The sequence below is a fragment of the Mastomys coucha genome, unplaced genomic scaffold (assembly GCF_008632895.1).
Source record: "Mastomys coucha isolate ucsf_1 unplaced genomic scaffold, UCSF_Mcou_1 pScaffold16, whole genome shotgun sequence".
Taxonomy (NCBI): domain Eukaryota; kingdom Metazoa; phylum Chordata; class Mammalia; order Rodentia; family Muridae; genus Mastomys; species Mastomys coucha.
The window spans coordinates 4,046,584-4,066,012 of NW_022196898.1; the positions used below are offsets into that span (position 1 = coordinate 4,046,584).

The following is a 19,429-nucleotide window of genomic DNA, read 5'->3' on the forward strand; positions in this document are numbered from 1 at the left end:
ATCCCCTATGATGGAGCGAGAGAAAGGACCCAAGGAACTGAAGGCATTTGCAGCCTCATAGGAGGAACAATAATATGAACTAACTAGTACCTCCAGAGCTCCCAGGGACTAAACCACCAACCAAAGAGTACAAATGATGGGACTCATAGCTCCAGTTGCATATGTAACAGAGGATGGCCTAGTTGGTCATCAATGGGAGGAGAGGCCCTTGGTCCTGTGAAAGCTCTATGCCCCAGTGTAGGGGAATGCCAGGGCCAGGAAGAGGGAGAGGATGTACTGGTGATCAGGGGGAGGGGAGAGGAAATAGGGGGTATTTTCGAGGGGAAACCAGGAAAGGGAAGAACATTTAAAATGTAAATAAAGAAAATATCTAATTTAAAAAAAGGAAAAAAAAGAGAATGTTTCATTCAGGGGAAGTGTTCAGTAGTTGGAAGCTGAGGAACAACACAAAAGGCTGATTTGATGTAGGAGACTGCTCACCATCTGCAGAGGGGGATTCTGTTTTCCGGGACCTCACTGTGACACTGGAAGGCTTAGAGAGGTCGGTCCCCGTCCTCCACACCTGTAGCTCCACGTAGCCGGAGCTCTCATCCACGGAGTACTGGGTATCCCCGAAGTAGAAGGCAGGCTCTGTTAACAGGGGCACAGAAACCATTGCTGTTATTTCTATCTCTTTCATCATCTGCCCCTGAAATGACACACATGGTGTGGTTTGCCTTCCATATATGTGAATATCTATGTCGCTGTGTTTTATGGTGCCCGACAATGAACCGGGGCCTCGTGCGTGTCAGCTGAGTTACATCCATAAAGCCATATGTATGTTATAAATGGCTTCTGGGTGCTCTTTGAAGCTTAGCCAGAAAAATACAACCAAATGAAATACACACATAACAATTTTGTTTTTTAAAGTTTTGCCTGAGTATTCATTTTATGACTCCTCACTAAGACCCAACCATGGGACAGAGAGATGGCATCTGTCTTATGCTTTCTCCTGGTCCATTGGATTTAAATTTGAGTCTGTATTTAACTAGAAGGAAGAGAATCTTCCAACTAGACCAGTAAAACACAATGTTCCCAAGGCTTTAGGGACATCAGGGCTGGGTGCTGGTTACTTGTAGGTCTTTAGGAGTCTCTATACAAACCGAGGTTCATTGAATAAGTGACCTCATACTAAGAGGTTAGCATCCATCCTCATGGATGTGAATGATGCTACTTGGGGTCCAAGGTTCCTGCTTCAGGAACTCTACTTCCTCCTGTGTTGGTGATGAGTCTGCGATTGCCTCTTCTCTGACTCTATGATCAACCCTTGACTCTTGGTACAGCTGCAGAGGTCTGAAGGACAGTAGATGACTAGGGAAAACTGAGATGAATTATTGTACTACTTTTAAAAATTCTTAGTTTTGAAATATAGATCGCCTCACAGGAAACTGCATAAAGTCCCCTTATTGAGAGCTTACCTTCTAAGCAGCCAAAACCAAAGGCCAATACTCAAGTGACATGTGGAGGTAGTTTACTTTTTTGTCTTTAGTGCTCCAAGATTCAAGAGGAGTTTGTCTAAAAACACACTGCTCACATAGCTTCTTAGCATCATTAAAGGGTGGTGTTAAATTTCATTGAATTAGACTGAACGCCCCTAACATCAAAAGAGAATCTTATACTTTGTGTAAGATCTTACAATCTTGTCATGGCTCAGAAACCCCCAGGGTGTGGCTGTGTGTGTGTGTGTGGTGAGCTCAGTGAGACCACTTGCCTAACATTTATGAAACCCTAGATCCTATCTATCCCTAGCACGCGTAACAAAACAAAGCCACAGGAAAAGCCAAAGGCAATCTTCCTTCACTGCTATATTTGCAAACTAACTACCTTTATTAAGAAGTATAATACAAATACATGCTTCTTCCTTCATCTGACAGGCATATTTAGAAGCAGCTGGCTCCCCTGGCCTCTTAAATCACAGGAAACCAATCTTGGAAACAATCTGCCTTCTCTGCCTATGTTCCTTCAGAGATGATAAATCTGCCCACAGCATAGTTCACCTCCCCCTGTCCTTTCAACTTGGACACTGTTGTGTGTGTATAGAGGAAGGTGTTATCTTATAACTCCAGGCAAGCAGACCTGCCTGACAAACTAACACATTCCTTACATTTCTCTCGTCTAATGAGGGGCAAAAGTGAAGGCCGAGAAGCTAGAAAATGACTCTTCTGAGCAGATGGTCGAACCAGGCGCCGCAGCTTCTCCTCAGAAGGCTTTCATGACTATCCTGGGGAACTGGACACGTGCCTCCAACAAATTATCTTTTCTAAGTCTCTCTATGTTTCTGGTACCAAATAGGTTAGGTTTCTAAGCCAGAGCTGTGTAACGCAGTGATGTTACCTCCCATCTTCCTAGTCCTCTGCATATTAATTAGAAACAGAGCTGGAAAAAAAAATCATGTGAGTGCCATCATAAAAGACTAGGGAGCTGCGTTCTAGGGGTGCTGTGTGGGGTGAGGGGATTGGAATGGGTAGGGTGGGTAGAACTGGAGCTTGCATGTGCATCCTGTGCATCCTGTTAATCATAAAGCCATGCTTTCACCCTATAACTTAACATGTAGTTTGAAAATGGATGAAGACAAATGAAAATGGAGAGACAGAGGCGAGAGAGAGAGAGAGAGAGAGAGAGAGAGAGAGAGAGAGAGAGAGAGAGAGAGAGAGGGTAGCATAATGACTAAGCTGCAAAGAAATGAAGCAGAAAGAGATACTGCCAATCTCATGGAGTACTGCTGCCTTCAGTCAAAAGCTGGAGGGGGAATAGAGACAGGACATTACCTATAAATCCTTCCGTTTTAATTCACTAGCCAGTAGTAATTAGGAAAGGTAAGGCATGAATTCTCTAAAATGAAGTTTTCCCATGGTCAGCTAAGTTAGGTGTCTGTCTTCCACTGAGGGCAATGGGGAGACTGATTAAATAATCAGTTGTGAGGGGGACCATGAAAATTTGAGGTGACTTCAACACAGTGCTTTCTACAACATAAAAAACAAACAGCAGCAGTTACAAAGAAAATAACCCCATACTGTGCCTAACGAGTTGTTTATTTAACTAATCAAAAGAAATAGAGGCAGTTTGGGCACCTTTGTGTCCTTTCAGTATAGATGAATGGCGACTAAAATGCTGGTGGTTATACTTAAATTTCTCAAGTTTTTCTAATAAGGTCTAAAATTTAAATGGACTTATGCATGCTACTATTAGATCAAAATCTTAGGTATATAAATGATTTAAAGGTGCCGCAGGGAGCTGCAGACATTATGCAGAACACACTCAGATGACCCTGGAACTTTAAAAAGATTCTATGTGTATGAGTGTTTTGCCTGTATGTCAGTCTGTGTACCACTTGCATGCCTGGTGGCCAGAAGAGGGCATCGGGCTCCCTGGAACTGGAGTTATAGACGGTTGTGGGCTGCCAAGGGGGTACTGGGAAGTGAACCCCGGGCTTCTTGAAAAGCAGCCAGCTTCTTAATCACCGAGCCAGCTGTCTGGCCTGTGCTTGGGACATTTTAATGTACATTACAAAGGGAAGAAATGAACGACTGGGGAGAGCCATCCAGAAGACAAAGACACCTATGCAAAATCCAAGACAACTGCTCTGTCTTTGCTAACAAATAGGTTTTTTTTTAAAGATTTATTTATTCATTTTATGTATATGAGTACGCTGTAGCTGTACAGATGGCTGTGAGCCATCGTCTGTTTGCTGGGAACTGAACTCAGGACCTCTGCTCATTCTGGCCCTGCTCACTTTGACCCAAGATTTATTTATTATTATATGTAAGTACACTGTAGCTGTCTTCACACACACCAGAAGAGGGAGTCAGACCTCATTACAGATGGTTGTGAGCCACCATGTGGTTGCTGGGATTTGAACTCAGGACCTTCGGAAGAGCAGTCAGTGCTCTTACCCGCTGAGCCATCTCTCCAGCCCACAAATAGTTTTTATAAGGAAGACTTTTTGCCAAGTGTGATAGTTTGAATAGGTGTATGGCTCTGATGGACTAATATTTTAATGCTTGGTATTCAGGGAGGGAGTGGTACTATTTGAGGAAAATTAGGAGATGTATCCTTGTTGGAAGAAGTGTGTTACTGTGGGCAAGCTTTGAGGTTTTGTAAGTCCAAGCCAGGTCCAGAGGCTCTCTTCCTGTTGTCTGTAGATCTGAATGTAGGACTCTCAGCTACTTCTTTAGCCCATGTTGGCTAGCAAGCCATCTTACTTCTTGTCATGATATCAATGGACTAAACCCCTGAAACTGGAAACAAGCCCCAGTTAAATGTTTTCCTTTCTAAGAGTTTCTGTGGTCATGGTGTCTGTTTTAAGTTAGTATTTTATTTCTGTGAATAGACACCATGACCACAGTAACTCTTACAAGGGGTAGCATTTAGTTTGGACTGGCTTACAGTTTCAGAGGTTTAGTCCATTATCATCATGGTGAGAAGTTTGGTGGCATGCAGGCAGACATGGTGCTAGAGAGGGAGATGAGAGTTCTACATCTGGATCCACAGGCAGTAGGAAGAGAACTGGATGAGACCCACCCTCACCTTAACATACTTCCCCCAGCAAGGCCACACGTAACTTCAATAAGACCACACCTCCTAATAGTGCTATTCTCCATAAGCCAAGCATTCAAACACTAGTCTATCGGGGCCACACCCATTCAAACCACCACAGTGTCTCTTCACAACAATAGAACATTGACTAAGACACTAAGCCTCTCTGGTAAGCTTTTACCACCCTGCCCTTCCTTAGTTACTTGGTTTTTTGGTTTGTATGTTTGTTTGTTTTTTGTTTTGTTTTGTTTTTTTAAAAAAATCAATACTAACTGAAGACCTTTGTAAGTCTGTCACAGACACATTCACATTAGAATCCAGAACAAAATAGACACAGACCATTCAGTTCCTTAATTCAGCACTGACATATACACTGTACCTTGAACTGCAGTTATGTCTACAGACTTAAGGAATGAAACAGGCTACTGCCTGCTAAGCAGACTGCTAAGCAGAAGGATGATAAAATAAATCCATGTTACCTGCAGCCCTCACCCAGTTATCACTGAAAACATCCCTCAGCATTTCATCCCTCGCGGACAACAGCAGTTCAGAGCACACGTTTAGTCTCTCCGCACAGGACAGATAAGTCGTATCTAAATCACGGGAGGAGGGCCTCACCACGAGGGAGGTTTTCCAAAGGTGCACGAAAATGTGTGAAATTCCGAAAGGAAGGCAGGATCTCCCCTCAGCCCTGGTAGAACACTTTAAACGCATGGGCAGAGCTTAAGGCGCTCATGGCGGACTTATTCTAGCTTACTAAGCCATGAGCCAGACTTGCAAGCAGACACAAGGAGGACAGGTTGAACCATCACAGCTGCTTTGCTAACATGGAAGTAAGGAAAGGCTTGGCAAAGTCACATGGCTCACACACCTGCAACAAAGACCAGGGTAAAGAATTCAAGTTTTATTCCCAGGAGGAGAAAGGGAGCTTTCTATCTATCTATGTATCTATTTACATATGTATGTATGTATGTATGTATGTATGTATGTATCTATCTATCTATCTATCTATCTATCTATCTATCTATCTATCCATCTGGTGTCTGAATTGGTGTTTACAATTTCATTGTGTCTCCTGAGATGAAAGCAGGAGGTACCTGCAGTAATTGCTATCTGGAGCCAAGTCTTATTTACTCATGTAAGCACAGGGGCCATTAGTCAAGTAAGCTCTGCAGCTCTAACTTGTTTGCTTAAAACTGAATGGGATAGACGCCTGTATGCTGTCTTTGGGTTGAGTGTTGAACAGAATACAGGGGACTTGTCTCTAACCTAGAGATCCCTGTGGAGGTTTTGATGATGTCCTGGCTTGCTTTCTATTGCTGTAATAAGCACAAGGACCAACAGTGACATGGGGAGGAAAGGGTTTATTTGGCTTATGTTCCCAGACCATCACTTAGGGAAGGAACTCAAGCGGGATCCAGAGAGGAAGGTTCCTTACTGGCTTGCTTCCTTGGCTTCCTCAGCTCTGTTTCTCATGTACCCCAGGCCTGTGTGACCAGGGATGGGAGTGCGCACAGTACACTAGACCTTCCACATCAATCAGCAATGAAGAAAATGTCCCACAGACAAAGCCATGGGTCAACTGATGGCAGCAATTCTTCATTTGAGATTCTCTCTTCCCAACTATGTCTAGGTTTGTATAAATCTGAAAAAGACTAACCTGTAGACTGAGTACTGAGTACTCACAAACAGTTTCCTACCGACATATCAATGTCACTTTCTCTCAGAGTGGAAAGAGTTAAGTTCCTTTACTTTTCTCTTAATTGTGACAAAGTATTCCCAAAGCAACTTTAGGAATGATGACTTTAATTCAGCTTGCATTTGGAGGAAATACGTTGTGGCACGAAGGTAGGTGGCAGGAATACAAGGTGACTAGGCATATTGCTTCTACATTCACTAACAGAGAATGGACAGGAAATAGGGTCAGTCTATCAAGCTCAATGCCAACCCCTAGGGACACAGTTTCTCTACTAAGGCTCCATCTCTTGAAGCCTCCATACCTTTCAAAACAGTGTTCAATCATATGAGCCTGTGGGGACAGTCCACATTGAAACCGTAACTCCCATCTTCTGGCTTCTCCCTGGTTTATCACCTAGATGCATCAAGAGATGTTTGAATTTCCCCAAGAACCATCTAAAGAGGCTCTAGACTGAAACAGGCAGGCCGAAAGCCAGTACCCCCACACTTACCCTCTTGCTAGGAACGTTCCCATGGACCTACCACCCTTAGGATTGGGCCCCAAACTCCTCACTGTGGACTCCAAGCCACTGGAACTTACGGACTCCCTCTGCCTTCTACACCATGTGCTGCTCACTTTCTGCTCACTGACTCAGCATCTGGAATTTCTCGCCTGTGCTGCTCCCAGCCGGTTTCATCCACTCTTCCCTTAGGAAGATGCTTTTTCAGGGACTATTCTGCCTTCCCTCTTGGCTCAGCCTCTAGGGCAGAACTGAGCCTCCTTTATTCACCTGTACTTTCTTGGCACTTAGCTCCATCCGTATCTGGCCATGGGTGTATAAAAAGTATCCGTTGAATGAACTGGCAACAATGTAAAGGTCATTTATTGTCCATAGCAACTGAATAAATATGTGTGCCCGTGCTGGAAGAGCAAGAGGCACCCAGTGCCAGGCAGCGGCAGTGCACACCTAGGGAGCTCCTGGTTACTTGTGTCAGAGAATGACTTAGTAGGCCCCTTTGATCAGGAAGCCAAGTAAAATCCTAAATATTTTGACTGCATCCTACATTTCTTTCCAGAAATACTTTACATGTATAAACATACATCTTAGAAAGAACCAGTCTTTGAAAACAGTTTTCAGAACTTTAGCTGGGCAGCATTGTAACTGAGGAGGCCATGAGCTCAGTCACCGAGCCAAGGCCCACTGCCGTCTCCAGACTTCACTGCCCTTATACTCCTTTGCTAGCTCTCCCAAGACTCTTGCTTGATGTGTTTCTTTACAATTACTGGAGTAAGACTATCCGCCAATTAGCAGGCTCTGCTCACACCCATGAGTGCCTCAGAGGTCAGATGAAAATGGACACTGATTCTGATTCCTAGGACAGAGGGAGCATCACTGAGAATTTTGAGGTGATAATGTAACTCCATTTACAGTCATGAGTGTAATTATTTGGGAAGACTAGTTTAAAAAGTCTTGAGTCAACATTACATCTATGTTTACAAGACAAAGGCTGCAGAGATCCAAGCATCAAAAGCCAGTCGCAGGCAGAAAGCAGCCAAGCTTTTGATGTGGTGAAAATTAAGTTCTTTCCAAACCCACGTATATCTTTCAGTTTCCAGAATGCACTGCCGTGATGTGTTTAATAAAACATGGAAGGAGGGCTGGGGCGATAGCTCAGAGCTCAGTCTCAGCACCTCCGTCAAAGCCTGTGTCTTCAGCTTTCAGAGAAGACAGCGTATACAATGGTCACCTCTTCAGGTCACATCAAAAATATATTTAGTCCACTGGAAGTTCTCTCCAGTGCTTTACAAGGTATAACTGTCTTCCAAAGTAATTACTTTTTACCTCCTATTGACAAAAGCAAGCTAAGTCTTGGAGAGGTTAAATAACTTGGTACATAATCCATCTAGAACAAGCAGGAGTCAAACACAACATATTAATAGGGTAAGATGTGGATTACTTTCCATTAAGTGGTAATTTCTCTGAATATGTTTAAACAAGTTGAGCAATAAACATACTTAGATGTCCAAGTTTTTAGAATATTCTCTTTGAAGTTGCATAATGAGAAATGGTTGTGTGAAGGCAAGAAAAGACCTTCTATGCAAGGCAAAATGAGATTATATTATATGTGCACTTGGAAAGTTGTGGAAATACAACTCTCACTCAAGAAATAAGGGAGGAACAAGAGAAGGAGAGACAGTGCTTAGAGCTACTGCACCTGCGTCAGAAATCACCAGGCACAAGTCACACATGAATACTTTTATGCCTGCTAACCAATGATAAATGCATAAGGTTGCCAATCGACAAAGACCCTGACATGAGGCTGATTTATCTGGGAATCCCAGCAGCTGAAGGAAGAAAGGTTACAACTAATAAAGTGTTAAACGCCATCTGTGTGGGGTCTCAGGGATTGGAGCGTGTGGCTGACACTCGAAAAATAAACAATGTTGACCAGAGACTGGCTAAGAAATGACACTTGAAACATGTCTGCTGGCAGCCAGAGGAGTTTCAGAATAAACAGGCCAAGCCTCTCTGGTTCCAGGCTCAAAGGAATGTGCTCTTCTCTGGTCAAGATCCTGCCGATGCTGTTCAGGGGTGGCTGTGAACTCTGCTGGTGGCTTTCTAGTTAGTGTAGCAGTGGGAAGAGCTTCCCTCCTCCAAGCCCAGAGTGCAGGATCTCTTGGGTCACTGTGCAAAGCCTGACCTTAAGAGAGTCACTTCTCTGAGTCTTGAATTCATGCACTGCAACACAAGGACAATCCAACTGAACCATGTGATGCCAGATCGCTTGACTTAGTGTTATATCACACTCTTTTTCCTTCTCTAGGGATCAGGGTTTCTTGTGTAGGTTCTAATTGAAGTCATTTGTTCCTAATTTACATTCATATAACCTGTCCATGCTTACTTTCCGCATTCCTTATTAGAAGGCAAATAAGAAGAAAATTCTCTCAAGTGGGAGTTGAAAAACCATTCTTGTCTCGTAACTTGTTGGTACCCAAGGTGATAAAAATGTAGGGATTACAACCATTATATCTCATATGCAGATAACCCATACTGTCTCTGAAGCTAATTCTTTGATCGATGACTAAAAGCTAATTCTTTGATCGATTTGACTTATAATCATTTTCCTTATTAACCAGTGCAGTCTACAGAGAATAAAAAAGTAGAGCTTAGAGTCTCCTACACAGAAGACATCAATCTGGAGTTTATGACCTCACGGACAGTCCTGGCAGAGCCCTGCAAGCTATGGAGTTGAGAGTTACTTCAAAGGGAAGGCCAGGTGAAGGGGCTGGCAAGCACTATAAACCTAAAAGCCACTTTAATCGAGCTATTGGTGTTCAAGTAAATGCAATGTTTTCCATAGGAAAAGTGAGATGCCTGTGGCATACTACTATTATAAGAAGCTGGATTTTTGAGGCACTGATGTGAATGAGCGAGGGTGGAGTGGGAGGGTGGAGGCTGAGGGGCGTGGGTGGAGTGGGAGGGTGACCCGGCAGAACAGCAGTGTAGATGAGTCCCTGGCTTTACATGTTTGGAGGTGGCACCATTTGGCATGGCTTAGTATGGTCCTTAGTGAGAGGAGACAAAGTGAGGCAGGAAAACAGATGTCAATGGCCACCCTGCAACTGGTGTCTTGTTATGGAGATATCTGATAAAAGATATACTCAGTTGTAAGATGAGCAGGATCCTGGTAAGATGTGCATTTAGAGGTCTGGAGGATGGATGGACAGACTACAGACCACAAGTTACAGGCACATATGAGCCACTTGAAGCTGGCTTCAGAGTTGTATGAGCTGTTCGGATGAAGAAAGATTAAACCATAGACATATAAAAAATGAATCTGGATTTGGGGTGGAGAGTGAGGGAAGGGAGGGCTGGTATTGTTAGATGCATTCATTCACTATGACTGAGAATATAGGCGAGAGGGGACTGGAGAGACGGCTCAGCAGCTAAGAGCACTTGTTCTTATGGAAGATCCAGGTTTGATTCCCAACACCAACATGGTACTCCTCAACCACCGGTAGCTCCAGTTCCAGGGGATCTGATGCCCTCTTCCAGCCTCTGGAGACACCAGGCACAGGGGTGGTGCTTAGACATACACGGAGGCAAAACACCCGCACACATGAAAATAAACAAAAATGCAGGAGGGAAACCAGGGAGGTCAAGGATTTGCTGCTAGAGGCCACACGGTCCCTGCCCTGCTTTGCTTTCTTTTGGTGTCTCAGGCTGGTGTCCTGCCCACCTGTGTGGGGCTGTGTGCTTGTCTTTTCACTCTTGGACGACAGAAAGAAAAGAAAAGATGGTTTTCACCCATAGCTGAATTCCTAGCTCTCCCGTAATTACAATGTAAGAGTTTTCAAGTTTCTTTTCTAGAAAAGCCAAGGGAGAAGATGTTTTGAACGAGGTAACAATTTCCTGTCCCTAGAGGATTAATCAAGGGCTTTCTGCTAATGGCTGACTCTTGAACCAAATCCAGGGCACAGAACTAGGTAAGTCTACCATCCTCGAAAATAACTTGAAAATATACACGAGATCAAGTTCAGCAAGAACACATATTGCATTTGTTAGGGCTCAGTGATCCCTGGAAAAGTGGCCTCACCCCTTTGTCCCTCTTTTAACCACGTTGGGTAGTCTAGGTGGCCCCTGGCCCTATCAACATGGAGACCACACGCAGGTGCAGAGCAAACCTTGGCATTTCTTTCCTTTCTGTCTCTCATCCCCAGCGTCATCTTACAGCACCGGGGCTGTGGGAAACCTGTGGCTTTTCACGTTTACTTATTTATTTGTTTCTGAGGTTTTCCTGGGAGTGAACAGTGAAAACCACTCTTCTGAATGAGGGCTAATCTTACTCAAATAAAAGGCAACCCAGAACGAGCCCTTTGTTGGCCTTCTGACCTGACAGCTTCACTTTGTAGCACATTTCTGGGGCGGGGTTGGGGAGGGGTGCGGGGCGGGAAGGCAGTGAAACCAAAAGTTTGTGGAACACCCTCTGGGAGATGGAAACAGATCTACTGCAGCCCTATAAGAGGAAGGTGTACACCCCCCCTCAACAGGTCTGAAATTTCACTTCTTAAAAAGCATTCTCCTAAAGAACTACCAACCATCTTATTCCTGTTTTGAGGCTGGATTCAGGGACTTCTGGCCTGTCTAAGGCACTGCTACCCTTAACAGTGCAACTGTCTTCACAGAAGAGAGATAGCCATAGCCCAAGGCTCACATGGCAATGCCCATTCACTAGCCAGCTGTCAGTTTGACTCCACTGAAGTTTTTGTGTGTGGAGGAAGGGGTGGAGGCTCTTCCTGGAGGTCAGGGACAAGTTTCCAGACCTTCAGAAAGCTTCCTGTGGTAAGCCTTAGCATTTGCCAGTCTGCATCGTCATGTCTGGCTTCTTGTTCAAATTCTCCTAGAAAGGGCTGATCTGTATTCAGCACTGTTTGTTTGTTTGTTTTGGTTTTTATGAGGTAGGGTTTCTCTGTATAGCCTTGGCTGTCCTAGAACTCACTCTGTAGATCAGGCTGGCTACAAACTCAGAAATCTGCCTGCCTCTGCCTCCCAAGTGCTGGGATTAAAGGCGTGCGCCACCACTGCCTGGCTTATTCAGCACTGTTTTCAGCACTGTAGAGTTTATGCGATACTTAAAAGGGGCCAAAGAGAGAAACATGCCAAGGGATGCAGTGCAATCTCTTAGTCTTTGTCATCTTGCACAGAGTCTTAAACAACACAAGCACTTAGCAAACATCTACGGAAGCCGAGGAATATGAGTTCAGTCACTGCTAGACATCTGTGGGAAGCTGTAGAAAACCTGGCTGGTTCTCTATAAAGTGAAGGTTCAGTCCTTGCACCCACAGGATGGCTTACAACTGCATGTAATTTCAGTCTCAGGGGATTCGATTCATACACACAGACACACACACACATACACACACACACTCACCACACACACACTCATCACACACACCCAGGCAAAACACTAACACAGATAAAATATAAGCAAATAACTCTTAAAAAAAAGAGATGAGAGATAACAGAAACCAGTCTGCATGTGCCCACACAGAGGCAACCACTACCGAATCGATCTGTGTATCTGTACATGGTGGTTTTGCTTGTGTGGACCTGGGAATCTAGAGGGCTGACTGTGTTTCAGGGACACAGAAAAAAGATCTGTTTCTAAGGGAAAAGGTAACTTTTTATATATATTTCTGTAGAAGTGTGAAAGGAAAGTTTTACCCATAATTTTAAGTGCTTCGAATTGTTAGAAATGTCCTAAAGGAAGAAGGCATTTTTAGTTTTAGCAAATTTTATAATCCCTAGGTAGACTATTATTGTGGTTATTTGCAACATGATGGAGCTGTATTTATCAAATGACACACCAGTGTTTTTTTACTGTGGGATAGGTAATAATGGTTGCCAATTTCACACACCTGGAACTTCAGCTATGGATCTGACTCCATTGGATTGGCCTGAAGACATGTCTGTGGGGGCATTTTCATGATTGCAAATTGATGTAGGAGTGTCTAGCCCACTGTAGACAATGCTACCCCTTGGCAGTTGGCCCTCGGTTGTATAAGAAAGGTACCTGAGTAAGCCAAGGGGAGTAAGATAGCAATCTATTACACATTTTCGCCTTTTTTGCATTTTATAGCTTTAAACATTATTTATATGTACAGGGGCTAGGAAGAGTTGTGTATAGAACCAGAGTGCCTAAGGGCGAGAGGAGGCACTGATTCCCTCTGATGGTGTTACGGGTGTCTGTGACTTGCCCTATGTGGGTCCTCTGCAAGAGCAGCACGTACTCTAAGCCACCGAGACATCTGTCCAGCCTCTGATTGCTTTTTTATTATAAAATTCCCCCAAATCCACACAGTGGCTCACAGCAATGTATAACTTAAGTCCAAGGGGATCTGATGCCTTCTTCTGGCCTCTGTGGGTACTAGGAAGGTTTTACACACACACACACACACACACACACACACACACACACACACGCTATAAAAAATTACTTAGAAAATAAAATATTCCCTTAGTAGTTCCACATTTACAAATTTTAAAGTCTGGCATTTGAAAAACTGCTTCTGAGATTTATGTGATCTGTTAGCGCTGAAATAGAGCTCATCATTCTCTGAGATCTTAAGGATAGACATTCAGTGATCTGCTTCCAGGGTTTTAATAATAATAAGCCGTGGATGTTTACACTTCTGATATCTGCAAGATCAGTGTAGCCAGAAACTGCTCTCCTGTTTGAAGAGATGGGTATCAGACAGACGGTGTCACTATGAAAAGCACAAAACAAACACAAGGCGTTATTTGTCCAGAAGAATCTGAGGAGAGCGAAAGCCCAGGGCTGCAGAGACAGCAGCTTCTGCTGGCTGGTTTTCCAAATGGCTGCCAAAGGCAGTGCCGGTGCTTGTCTTGAAGCAACAGATGGCACAGACTCGTTCTCCTAAGGATCCCAGAGGGTTTACAATCGGCAGAGAGGAAGGGTGGCTCATCTGTGATTTATTTGAATACCTACAACATGTCAGTTACTCTAGCCTAGTCAGGGAGCTGGAGACAAACAAAAGAACATATATAGCTTCATTTGGCAAAGTTCACTGATTGGGTGCCCCAAATCCTTTGGATCTTACAGTCGGATCAGAAGGCAAATGTGTATGTTCAATATACACACTGTGCAGTAGAATACGGAGTGGGTTTCACAGTTTAATGCTATGCATGTTGTAGTCACACTGGCTCAAAGCTCAATGGCTGTTCCCCTTAGGTGAGTTATTGAACCACAGTCAAATGATACAACAAAGTCAGACTGTGCCTTCAAAATATATGCCTATTATGAGAAGAAATTCTGGCCCCTAGGAGGGTGTTTGTGTTAGCACTGGAAATAGATTACATATGAAACACTGGAAAATAAAGCAGTCTCTTTGTGAAGCTGGGATAGAATCCAGAGCCTTTTATATATCACACAAGTGCTCTATTACCCACCCATACCCTTCACATAAAGCCCTGAAGAAAATGAAGACAGGAGTTAACATAACACTACACACAGCTTTTATGCAATAGCTCCACCCCGAACCTCTCCAGCAGAGCCCGTGCCTGCACACACAGGTTCTGTGAACCCAGTTCACTCTGGGTAAACTGCCTGTGTGTAGTTCCTGGGCTTACGTTCTTTGTGGGCAAGAAGGTCACTGTTCCATGTAAATTATACAAAGTGCTTGGCCATTCTCATAAAGAGCTCGAAAATCTTTTCCTTTTCTGGTAATACTGGTGTAATGTTTTCGGGCAACTTGTAGAAGGGATCCAAGTGGCTGCCTGCCACACCTGCGTGTGTGTATAGTGGGAAACAAGTGTGTCTCTATGCTGAGTGGTGAGTTGCACGTACAGATTCAGAAAGACCAGGGGACCTCCCCAGCAGCAAGGTCTTTTAGTTGCTGAATCAAAGGTACCCCAACTGCTAGAGACCCTGACCCTAACATATTTCCCTTATTTTAACCATTATCCACCCTCTCTGGGGGAACTTCTCCTTTACAGATAGCTGTCTGACTGCTTGAGTGATTTAAAGACAGCATTAAAGACAGAGGGCTAGGAACTGGGGACCAAGGAATGCAGGTTCTTCAATGGACAAACCTGGAGAGACCCACTTCTCTAGACTCTCTTGCTCTGTCTCCTCTTATCCTTCTTTTCTCTTCCTCCTGTCCCTCCTCCGCCTCTCCCTCCTCCTCTCTTTAATGCAATGCTCACTCACACCGACAGAAGTACTTTCTTCCCATCTTCTCTCCCTTATGTGTTCACAATGAATGCTGTAATTCTGTAATTCCTGTCCCCAATTCATAATTAAAGAAAGGTACAACATGAGTCTTAATCAAAAAATAGTTTAAATTTAACTGAATGCCTTTGTGGAAAAAAAAAATGCAACAAGGGCATCCAGTTTCAGTTATTTTAAAAATCAGCATCATTCAAAATCAGCTGGGATCATAAATCTCAAAAAGAAAAAAAAACCCACACGTTCTCCCCATATGAAGAATATAGCCAATAATATATGTATATATGTAAAAAGATGTGCATGTGGGCACAGTATATCTAGAAAAGAGAACAAGAAAGACTAAATATTAAGGGACAAGGAAGGACTGGATACAGGTGAAGAACATGAGTTATGAAGAAGGGTAGAAAGCTCATGGACTCTAACCCTGTCATGGACTCTTCATTTTTTTTTGGTGTTAGATAGTTACATAATTAATACTTGATAGTGGAAGTGTGAAATCCAACATGAAGTTCCTCAGTTTCAGTTCCCAAGGGCTGCTCTACTTCTATAAGTCTATTGAGTTGTGTGATCTTTCTGTCTCGGTTATTTTGGTATGTGATTTTTTTTTAAACTTACAACTTTTTCTTTTAATAATAAAGTTTAAAATAAATAAGTAGATAAAGACACCAAGGCCTTTGTTTGACAACGTATTATCCAGTAATATACTTCAGTTGTGTGTTCAGACAAGTTTTAGTCTGTAACAAGTGACAGTTCTTACTTGCAACAGTTGCTGAGATGAACCTGTGTGTTACACTTGGTAGAAACAGTTTCTAGTAGCCTGTCTTATGGACTTTACGCACTCTTACTGTCCGTGACATTCCAGTGGACAGGGCTCACCCTGTGCCCCCTCTCCTCTTCCGTTTGACTCCCACTGGCCCCCATGATTTGAACTGTCATCTTTGCACACTTGACTTGTAGGATTATTCAGTGTCTGACTTGGGTTTGGATCAATCCTAGCCTATTGCCCAGTTCTTCCTGTGTGTCATAGCTGGAGAGACACCTCAGTGGTGAAGAGTGCCCACTGCTCTTTCAAAGGACCTAGATTCCATTCCCAGCACCACATGATCGTTCACAATTGTCTGTAACTCAGGTTCCAGGTGATTTGCCATGCTCTTTGCCCAGGCTTGTATGTGATATACAGACATACAAGCAGGCAAAACACCCATACAGATAATAAAAATGAAATGAGATTTTTTTTAAAAAAGAGAATTTCTCATCTCACCCTTTTCAGCCTTTTTCTCAAGCTGGTTCTCTTAAATTCCAAGCATTAGACAATGCTTTGTACAACGTTTGTTGTACCACAAACTATCTGAATACAACATTTTTAAGTCCTCTCTTTCTTCCTTCTGATACTGGGGGGTGGGGGCTAGTCATCTCAGGGTTTGCTGTTGCTTTAACTCTCTGCTTTCCATTATCCTCTAATTAGTAACCCCAAGCCCTACACTGATCATTTTATAATCTTGTTCAAAAACTTCCCCATGCTCTCAGACCATACACTCATTCAAAGCATCTGTAGGCACATCAAGCCACTTTCTCAGACTTGCAGCCCACAAAGCTTACCTTCTTCTCTTGAGTCAGTTTTTAAAGTACTTTCTTATAGATCATGTCACTGAATTTCCACAAAATGCTGTAGGCTGAGATACTCCAGTGATGTCATGCTTCAAGAGAGGAAAACAAGCTGGGGAGGAAGGGGCTTGGTCAAAAGGCCAAGCACCACTAACCAGACAGGAGCAAACTGCATGCAGAGCCCAGGACATTGCCTGTGGAGTTGGGTGTACAACCTTTTTTAGGGGGAGGGAGTTATACTGGAGTACTGTATTTGCATCATCTCTACCCATCCCTTTCAAGAATATCTCTCAAATCCATTACTTTGTCTTTAATTATTATTGTTATGTATACATGTATAATATATATGTGCATATGTATGTATAAATATAGTCTGATGAGTCCATTTAATGTTAGTAGTCTGTAGCTTGTCTATGGCTGAACGCAGGGACTGGATAACCTATCAGGCGGCTCATCCCTAGAAAAGATGAGGTGGAGCTTCCCTCTCTCAGCTGCCATCACTGCCTGTGACTTTTCACCCAGAGCTTTCTTAAAACATGGCAGCCTGGTAAGCTGGGTTCCTCAGTGCTCCTTAACGTATTCCTCCCATGTAATTGAGCTGTGAAGTCAAACCATAATTAGCTTTGTACTCTGTTCATCTAAATCCTTTTCTCTTTCAAGGTTTCAGGAGTCCCAGCTTACAAAGTACCTATGCATTTGATCAAACTCTGCTTTCTTGTTCTCCCTTTCGATCGTTTCAAATCTCATTACAAGTTATTCTCACTTAACCTTTGATACATTTGGCCCCATCCCACACAAACGGATTTTAAAGTTTGGGAGTTTCTGGCCTGGGTCAAGTGCCTGTGTGCCCATTATAAGTGATACATCCTTTATATAGTGAGTGCTCACTGCATTTTTAGACTTTTCTAAATACCCAAGCATCTCACCGGTTCTCTTCTATTTTATCTCATCTTGGCACCAAGGGTACTGTATGGAGCATCCTTCCATGGAGAGGAAACCCCTTGAGTTCTCCCATTCATTCACTTTTGCTGTGTCCCCCCTTTTGGCTTTCACTGACTCGTGGTACCATTAACTGTGTGATTATCCTAATGGATACAACTCAAGGATATTCTGAGGAATTATAAACCCATTCCCCCACAACCAATTCTTTATTGTAAAATAGGATTTTAACTTAGGCATACTTAATGCAGAATGTTTGTCAAATAATTATTTTAATTGAATTTGGCCCTTCCTAACACAAGGTAGCAGGCATCCCTTAGTGGAATCCCACTCTAATATGAATAAATATTAGATTTAAATATTTTAAATTATTTATAAAATATTGTACTTAAGATTGAGAAAAGTGGGGGAAAAAAGGCAAGCTGGTCTTTCAGTTTTGCACAAAATGTAACAAGTTCACTCACATGTCGCCCCACAATGCATTTTTCTAGCGTAAAACATTATCTTCAGCAAAAGTGTTCCTGCTGTCATAAGTGTTTGGGCACTTGTGAACTGGAGTTCACTTACCACAGGGCTTGTCCTGCAGCTGGCTACTTTCTGTGTGGCCTGGTCATTTTTTCAGTATGGTCAAGGAAGATAGCCACTTTAGTGAAGCCCCCATGTGGGCTGTCACACAAAGGCAGACCATGGGTTCAGCTTCAACATTCCTTCATTTACTCTGAAGGCTGACTATTAATAAAGTTAGTAGAGTATTCCTAGTGTTGAACTAATACTTGTTGTAAGGGACCAATACTGCCATACTTAACTGTACTGTGGGGAAGGACAGAATACTGAGGATGTTGGTGGGAATGTGCAGGATGTCTCTGTATTCTAAAGTCAAACGCATCAACAACATGTAATGCATCAGTTCTTCCGAATACCAGAAAGCTCAGCTGTTTCTTAGCGGCACAACACAGACTTTAGCCAGACAAATATGTGTAGCCCTAAGCTACGCTCCTGTAGCTAAACATCAACACGTTGGTGATGTTGGTGATGCTGGTGATAGACACTTGGTCCTAGAGGAGAGTCTCAGTTGTTTGCCCACCATCATTATCTCCATCTTCCACTTGGTAAACACAAAATGCTGTTTTATAATGTCATGGAGGGACAATGTTGTTTTAGAAGATTCTGAGCCCCTGAGTAACAGCATTACAAGGACTTAATTTCCTCACTAAGAAGCCTCACTTAACGCCTCATTCGTTGCCCCCATGCCCACAGACATGAGCATGGCACTGTGGCACTTGACTCTTATTGTTTGCTTGTCTGCAGGTTTCCACAATCTGGCATGCAGTGCATAAGGTATATCTCATTTGCCCATGACTCCTCATGCTTTCCTCTTTTCCTGGCATAGAATTGTGAGCTCCACAGTGACCTGGCTAAAGTATTTTTTTTCATATCCAACAATATATATGCATGGTTTTGGGTTTCCACTCAGCACCAACCTAAGGTTCTATGTGGCAGATGAAGAAGACAGCATAAAGTCAAGAACTGTCTAGAAAAGAGCAAACTTCCATGAGTAGATGGAAACTAACTAATCTTAGGGCTCTAAGTGCAGGCCTCAGGGTTTGAATGTCAGTGTGATCAGTCTTAAGAAGGGATGACATTCAATGCATGATTCAATGCATGAATCATAGCAGTGTTGAAATATCAGATCTCTTGAGTACCATTTGGGGAAGTGCCTGCTACTAGACATCATCATTTGAGTAGCTCTGAAACCTGTCAAGTAAATTGTTTAACATGCCTTGAGTTCTCGATGAGCTGAATATCATGTGGACATCTGAACTTGAACCCTGGTGTAAGAATAAAGCCTGGCATACTGAGTTCTCTCCCTCCCTCCCTCCCT

The 19,429-nt window shown here is 43.2% G+C and overlaps 1 protein-coding gene across 1 annotated transcript in view; it reads right to left on the reverse strand.

Annotated features, from left to right (window-relative positions):
- Frem2 (FRAS1 related extracellular matrix 2) overlaps positions 1-19,429 on the reverse strand; it is a 137,263-nt gene that overhangs the window by 38,207 nt on the left and 79,627 nt on the right. The window contains exon 7 of the mRNA XM_031373815.1: positions 481-630. Within this exon, the coding sequence (XP_031229675.1) occupies positions 481-630 (150 nt within the window). The remainder of the gene's footprint in view (positions 1-480; positions 631-19,429) is intronic.